This window comes from Nymphaea colorata, chromosome 9 (assembly GCF_008831285.2).
Source record: "Nymphaea colorata isolate Beijing-Zhang1983 chromosome 9, ASM883128v2, whole genome shotgun sequence".
NCBI classification, from domain to species: domain Eukaryota; kingdom Viridiplantae; phylum Streptophyta; class Magnoliopsida; order Nymphaeales; family Nymphaeaceae; genus Nymphaea; species Nymphaea colorata.
Window position 1 is genome coordinate 1,097,922 of NC_045146.1, and position 7,298 is coordinate 1,105,219.

Sequence of the window (7,298 nt, forward strand, 5' to 3'; positions counted from 1 at the left end):
CTTTTTGTTACTTGAATATTTGATCAACAATTAACTGCTCACTGCAGTTATATAAGCAATAAAACGCGAATGTCTCATATGTAAAGTACTTGCCTTACTCTCTTTATCTTACTTGGAAATGGTTTTTGTTATTTTATCTAAAAAAGAAAGAGTTTTTAATTACTTTGAGGGCTAATTTGAAGTGCTTAGCAATTAGAAGTAACAATCAAAGGAATCTTTGGGGGGGCAGATGGTCACTTAAGCGAGAGATTTTTTTACAGGACTTTGTATTAATGTGTTCATAATATAATTTAACTGCCCCACATGACATTGTCCATATATATATATATATATTATGTGTACGATAAAGACCTTTAAAAAATATATGTATATCTATCTATACATGACAATGTCATGCTATATTGCGAACATGGCAAGGAACTTTAATGAAATATCACCTTTCAAGGGACCACGTTTGTCGAGTCCCCCAAAGTCCCTGCTTGGGTCAAGTCTAGAGACTTATTGCACTTGGCCGTCATGGATGACGATCTACCAATCTTCTTTTTCTGTAGACTTTTCCACGCGTTAGCGTGTCGATCAGTCATCTGCAATAATGAATTTCAACAAATTTGTAGTTTCCACCATCTGCCACAGAGCGAGAGAGAGAGAGAGAGAGAGAGAGATTCCATCAGTCATCTGCAATAGCAAATTTCAAAAGAATTTATAGTTGCTTTGTGTGACAACTTCTATCTCAACTAAGCCTCCTCTGGCACAGAGAGAGACAGTCGTTCCTTTCCTTTCTTGCTTCAATGGCTTTTCTTGCTCCCCTTCTCTACTGCTTCTCCTTATTACATGTATTAGTGGAAGCCCAGCCCTACCAAAACATAACTTTAGGCTCTTCTTTGTCTTCCCTTGATAGCAAGACGGCCTGGATCTCCAACTCTGGTGATTTCTCCTTCGGCTTCTCGATGGTCGGCGGCAATCTGTACGTCGGTGTTCGTTATGAAAAGATCCCCAACAAGCCCCTAGTTTGGACAGCAAACAGGGACATGCCAGCCCCCACTGGTTCCACTGTGGAGCTAACCAAAAATGGTAGCCTCATCATAAAAGATGTGAAGGGCAACTTGTTTTTTGAGATTGGAGGAAGTTCAGATGGTAGCATCATCACCCATGCTGCCATGCTCGACACAGGCAACTTGGTGCTTCAGAGCTCATCCGCGTCTGAGTTCAAGTGGCAAAGCTTCGACTCTCCCACCGACACCATCCTTCCAACTCAGAAACTTGCGCTTGACTACAAACTCTATGCTCCATTTACAGCGACGAATCTCTCCACTGGCCGGTACTATATCGTAATGCAAAGTGATGGTAACTTTGTTAGTTACACTGAGATATTAGAACCAACTTATGCTTCAAACACGTATGGAACAAAGGGACGTTTGGTGTTCGATGAGTCTGGAAAACTCTCCATCTTCCAATGGGAAAATAATAAGACTGTTCAGCTAAATCCGGTTGACCAGATTCCCTCGCCAAGCAAGGACTTCTACATAAGAGGAACTATAGACCTCGATGGGATCTTCAGGCTCTATAGTTACCCGAGGGGAAGAAACAATTATACGTCAAACACCTGGAGCATCATCTGGGCCACTCAACAATATTCTGCATGCAACATGAAGGGCATTTGTGGGATGAACAGTTACTGCACTAACAAGACATCTAATAGTGACTTTGACTGCCTGTGTCTACAGCCCGGTTACTCTTATGTGGACGCAGAAAACAGATTTCTCGGTTGCAAACTGAATTTCCCGATGCCGGACTGTAGGAGGTATAGAGCAGAGAACTACGTCCTACATACAATTAGTAATGTGAATTGGAATGGTGGTGCGTATTCAGAGCTAAGTGTTGATGAGAGCACCTGCATGCAATCATGCCTAGATGATTGCTCATGCCTTGTGGCCGTCTATGGGAGCTCAAAATGCTCCAAGAAGCGCATGCCTTTACGCAACAGCGAGCCAGGGATAGATGGCGTGAAGGCTCTATTTAAGGTGCCAAGGGACAACAATTCCCTTCTTCTTCCACCATATCTGCCCAACATCACACACAATGATAGGAGCAAGCAGTCCCGATTTGGAGTTGGTGGAATTGTGCTGTTGGGCATCTCAGTAAGTCTTATTCTCATTTTCATAGTTGAAACTGTCACTCTAATCCGCATCAAGCGACGAATTCCACACAGAAGCGAAGAAGAAGAAGGTCTTCTGCAGCCTGAGATGCAGCTGACAAGATTCAGTTACAAAGAACTCGAGAAGGTTAGCAGGGGTTTCAAGGAGAAGTTGGGTAGTGGTTCTTTCGGAACCGTTTACAAAGGGATGATGTTGTCAGCATATGGTCAGAATCCCATTGCTGTGAAGCAACTGGACAAGTTCATGGAAAATGGAGACAAGGAATTCCAGACAGAAGTTTCCGTGATTGGAAGAACACACCACAAAAACCTTGTCCAACTGCTTGGCTTTTGCAATGAGGATTCTCACAGATTACTAGTGTATGAGTACATGGAACAGGGCTGTTTGTCAAGCTTCCTTTTTGGAAGCATTAGGCCAGACTGGAACCAAAGAGTCCGAATTGCGTTTGGTATAGCTAAAGGGCTCATGTACCTTCATGAAGAATGTGGCACACAGATCATACACTGTGACATTAAGCCCGAAAACGTACTTCTTGATGGCAATTTCATTCCCAAAATATCTGATTTTGGACTGGCCAAGCTTCTCAGACATGACCAAACAAAAACTAACACAGACATAAGGGGAACAAGAGGTTATGTAGCCCCTGAATGGTTTAGGAAGATGGCTATCACAGTGAAAGTTGATGTTTACAGCTATGGGGTGATGTTGCTAGAAATCATATGTTGCAGGAAGAATGTGGAACTCAATATGAAGGATGAACCAACGGCAATACTTGTTGATTGGGCCTATGATTGCTTCATTTCCCAACAATTGGAGATGTTGGTGGAGCACGATGAAGATGCCAAGAGTGACATGAAGAAGGTGAGAAAGATGGTGATGGTAGCATTATGGTGCATTCAGGAAGACCCATCGCTTAGGCCTACAATGAAGAAGGTGACACAAATGCTGGAAGGTGCAGTTGACATTGCAATCCCACCCAACCCTTCTTCCTTCATAAGCTCAATGGAATGAGAAGGAAACTCTGCTTCTATGAAATGTCTACCTGGAAGAAGTTTGATCTTCTTCTGCTTGTTTTAGCTTAGGCACCAGTCGACTTCACTTTGACATAAATATTTTGTACTGTCAAACAATAAATTGCAGGCCTTCGTTCTTTTGAGTTCCTTGTTGCTCTCTTCTAGTATATTATAAAACAATAAAATGTTTTTCTTGTTGGAAGGATACATCTTATATCTGGTTTCCCAAATTTTACGACGAAATACTGTTCTCTGCTGCTATATTTGGGGTAGGGACTTGTTGCTCTCAGCTGACCTGGTCAAAATTATTTCTGAAAACTGATAAATGCATCTCTATTGTCCTTTACGTTACTTTGATAAATTACCACCGCAATTACATAACCTGTAAAATGAGCGTGTCTTCTTTGATAAAATGCTTAACTTGCTCTGTTACATTATTCATGTCCGTTATCTGCAAGTTGCTCACGTTGTTTATTTTGAAAATATTTTTCTGTTATTTTTACTGTGAGAAATAATTTGAAGTGCACGGCAAAAAGCAATAATCAACTTTTGATAAGTACAATATATATATATATATATACTATTAAGATTTTGATGTGATAAGAGCAGTTTATTTTTTTATTATTAAAAAACATTATTTAGGTAAGAAATTGACATAATTAAAAATGTTTCTCACCAAATCACTCTTAGGATCATATTTATAAGGTTAGGTTGAAAAAAATATTGTAATAATTAATTTTAAAGTATGGTTTTTAAGTGGTTCGATCTTTACTAACTTTCCTCTCTCTCTCTCTCTCTCTCTCTCTCTCTGTGTGTGTGTGTGTGTGCGTGTGCGTGTGTGGGTGTGTGTGTGTGTTTATAAATATATATGAAAGTTAGCAAAGACAGGACCACAAAGGTAAAAAGACAAAAAACTAAGAAACCAAGGACTTTGGAGTAATCATGTGGTCCAGCCAGTCATTGACTCATTCAAGAAAACGGTCAATCGCCGCCACACTTCACTTCAGACTTTTCCACGCGGAAACACGAATATGGACCACAATACTTACATAAAAGTCTCCACCAATCGTCCATATTTCAAATATCAAACGTTGACTTATTTAGTTTGCTTGAATCATTCTTCGTATTTTCTCTTCCTTCTGCCATTCTTTATTCCCATTAAACCTGGCATCTCAAAGAGAGAGAGCTCCCATGGCCATGCTTTCTTTTGCTGCTTCAATGGCTTTTCTTACCCTCCTCCTCCTCCTCTGCTTCTCGTCTCTCTTACATGTGACAGTGGAAGCACAGCCCTACCGAAACATAAGTCTAGGCTCTTCTTTATCTTCTCTTGACAACAGCGCATCCTGGATCTCCCCCTCTGGTGAGTTCTCCTTTGGCTTCTCGAGGATTGGTGACAATCTATACGTCGGTGTTCGTTATGAAAAGATCCCCGAAAAGACTCTAGTTTGGGCAGCAAACAGAGACAGGCCCGCCCCACCTGGTTCCACTGTAGAGCTAACCAACAATGGTCTGCTTGTCATAAATGATGCAAATGGCAAACCGTTTTTCAGCATTGGAGGCAGTTCAGGTGGTAGCGCCATCACGCAGGCTGCCATGCTAGACACAGGCAACCTGGTGCTTCAGAGCTCACCTGGATCTGAGTTCAAGTGGCAGAGCTTCGACTCGCCCACCGATACCATTCTCCCCACTCAAACACTTTCTGTAGACTACAAACTCTATGCTCCAATGTCACCAACCATTCTCTCCACCGGCCGGGACTATATCGTAATGCAAAGTGATGGCAACTTTGTTAGCTATAGTGATATATCGGAACCAACTTATGCATCAAATACTGATGGAACAAAGGGAAGGTTGGTGTTTGACGAGTCTGGAAAAATCTCCATCTTCCAGTGGGAAAAGAATACGACTGTTGAGATAACACCTGCAAGCCGGATTCCCAAGCCAAGCAAAGACTTCTACTTCAGAGGAACGATTGACAATGATGGGATCTTCAGGCTCTATAATTACCCCAAGGGAAGAAGCAATTCTTGGTCGAAGTCCTGGAACGTCATCTGGGAAACTCAAGATTCTTCATGTGAAATGCCGGGCATTTGTGGGCAGAATGGTTACTGCGTTGGAAAAAACAAAGGCTTTGATTGCTTGTGCCCGAGCGGTTTCTCTTATGCGGATGCCAATAACAAAGTTCTTGGTTGCAACCAGGATGTCCCAATCATAGACTGCGGACAGTACAATCCAGATGACTATGGTCTGGAGACGATTGATAATGTGAATTTTGCTGGTGGGGACTATGCTGTTAAATCAAATATTGACGAGGCTGGATGCAGAGATTGGTTCTTGGCTGATTGTTATTGCACTTTAGCTGTCTATTCGGACTCAAACTGCTACAAGAAGCGGATGCCATTGCGTAGTGGTAAGGTGGCAGGTGGTTCTAAAGCTTTCGTGAAGGTATCACTGGACAACAGTTCCCCGCTTGAAGGAGGAGGTCCCTCCAACATCACATCCAATGGCAGGAGCAATTGGTCACGATTTGGTGTCGTCAAAGTTGTTTTGTTTGTCATCTCGGTAACTATTTTTATCCTTATCATTATTGAGAGTATCATTCTAATATGCCACAGGAGAAGGAATGTACATAGACAAGAAAAACTAGTAGGTTCTATGCAGCCTGAGATTAAGTTGATGAGATTCAGTTACAAAGAACTCGAGAAGGCAACCAGGAATTTCAAGGAGAAGTTGGGCAGCGGCTCTTTTGGCACTGTTTACAGAGGGATGATGGTTTTTACATATGGTCAGAAGCCTATTGCTGTGAAGCAATTGGACAAGTTGATGGAAAATGGGGACAAGGAATTCAGAACAGAAGTGAGCGTGATCGGAAGAACACATCACAAAAACCTTGTCCAACTGCTGGGTTTCTGTGACGAGGGTTCTCATAGATTATTAGTGTATGAGTACATGGAACAGGGCTCTCTGTCAAGCTTCCTCCTTGGAAGCATTAGGCCAGAGTGGAACACAAGAGTCCAAATTGCATTTGGTATAGCCAGAGGGCTCATGTACCTCCATGAAGAATGTAGTACACAGATCATACACTGTGATATTAAGCCAGAAAACATACTTCTTGATGGCAATCTCATTCCCAAAATTTCCGATTTCGGACTGGCCAAGCTTCTCAGACACGATCAAACGAAGACCAACACAGACATAAGGGGAACAAGAGGTTATGTAGCCCCAGAATGGTTTAGGAAGATGGCTGTCACAGTTAAGGTTGATGTTTATAGTTATGGAGTGATGTTGCTGGAGATTATATGTTGTAGGAAGACTGTGGAGATCAATATGATGAATGAGCCGTCGGGGATACTTGTTGATTGGGCCTATGATTGCTTCGTCGGGCAACAATTGGAGACGTTGGTGGAGCACGATGAAGATGCCAAGAATGACATGAAGAAGGTGAGAAAGATGGTGATGGTAGCACTGTGGTGCATTCAAGAAGACCCATCACTTAGGCCAACAATGAAGAAGGTGACGCAAATGCTTGAAGGCGCAGTTGATGTTGCCATCCCACCCAACCCTTCCTCTTTCGTAAGCTCAATGGGCTGAGAAGAACTCTGTCACTATACACCACACAAAATGTGGGAGATGTTTGAATAATGTGTTCTACTTGCTTCAGTGAAGCTTGATTAATACGTCTTCTTGTTTCAATTTAATTTCCAAACGAGTGCAATTTGACATCAATGATTTGTTGTCAAAGAATAAAGTGTAGGCTATCTTTTTTTGAGTTGTATCTAATCTGTTGCTCTCTTCCAGTTCTACTCTGGAATAAAACGTTCGAATGAAGGCAATATTAGTTTTTCGCGAATACCTTTCATTTTCTTGTCAATTATTTTGGGACAGATGTCTCCATCTTAAAAGAGAGGCGGATGATTGATTTGGGGAAGACTTGAAAGAAGGCAACGAAGTTGGAGTGAAACTTCTGTGAAGAATCTCCCCGGAGAGAGGAAAGCCAGACTTCTTTATATAAGAAAAATCGCCTTTTGGGGGCCACATTTTATTGAAATCTCAAAAGTAGGACTAACTATTCTGATTTTTCTAACCGATGACTTGGTTTTGCAAATGGCTTGCAAATAGAAGTCTTCAA

At 41.8% G+C, this 7,298-nt stretch overlaps 2 protein-coding genes across 2 annotated transcripts; both read left to right on the plus strand.

Annotated features, from left to right (window-relative positions):
• The first annotated feature begins 648 nt into the window (after window positions 1-648).
• Window positions 649-3,342, plus strand: LOC116260486 (G-type lectin S-receptor-like serine/threonine-protein kinase LECRK3). The gene has a single exon (XM_031638868.2). The coding sequence runs from the start codon at window positions 789-791 to the stop codon at window positions 3,165-3,167; it is 2,379 nt and encodes a 792-aa protein (XP_031494728.1). The 5' UTR covers window positions 649-788; the 3' UTR covers window positions 3,168-3,342.
• Window positions 3,343-4,273: 931 nt separating this feature from the next.
• LOC116259890 (G-type lectin S-receptor-like serine/threonine-protein kinase LECRK3) lies at window positions 4,274-7,013 on the plus strand. Its single transcript, XM_031637873.2, has one exon. The coding sequence runs from the start codon at window positions 4,361-4,363 to the stop codon at window positions 6,758-6,760; it is 2,400 nt and encodes a 799-aa protein (XP_031493733.1). The 5' UTR covers window positions 4,274-4,360; the 3' UTR covers window positions 6,761-7,013.
• The last annotated feature ends 285 nt before the right edge of the window (window positions 7,014-7,298 follow it).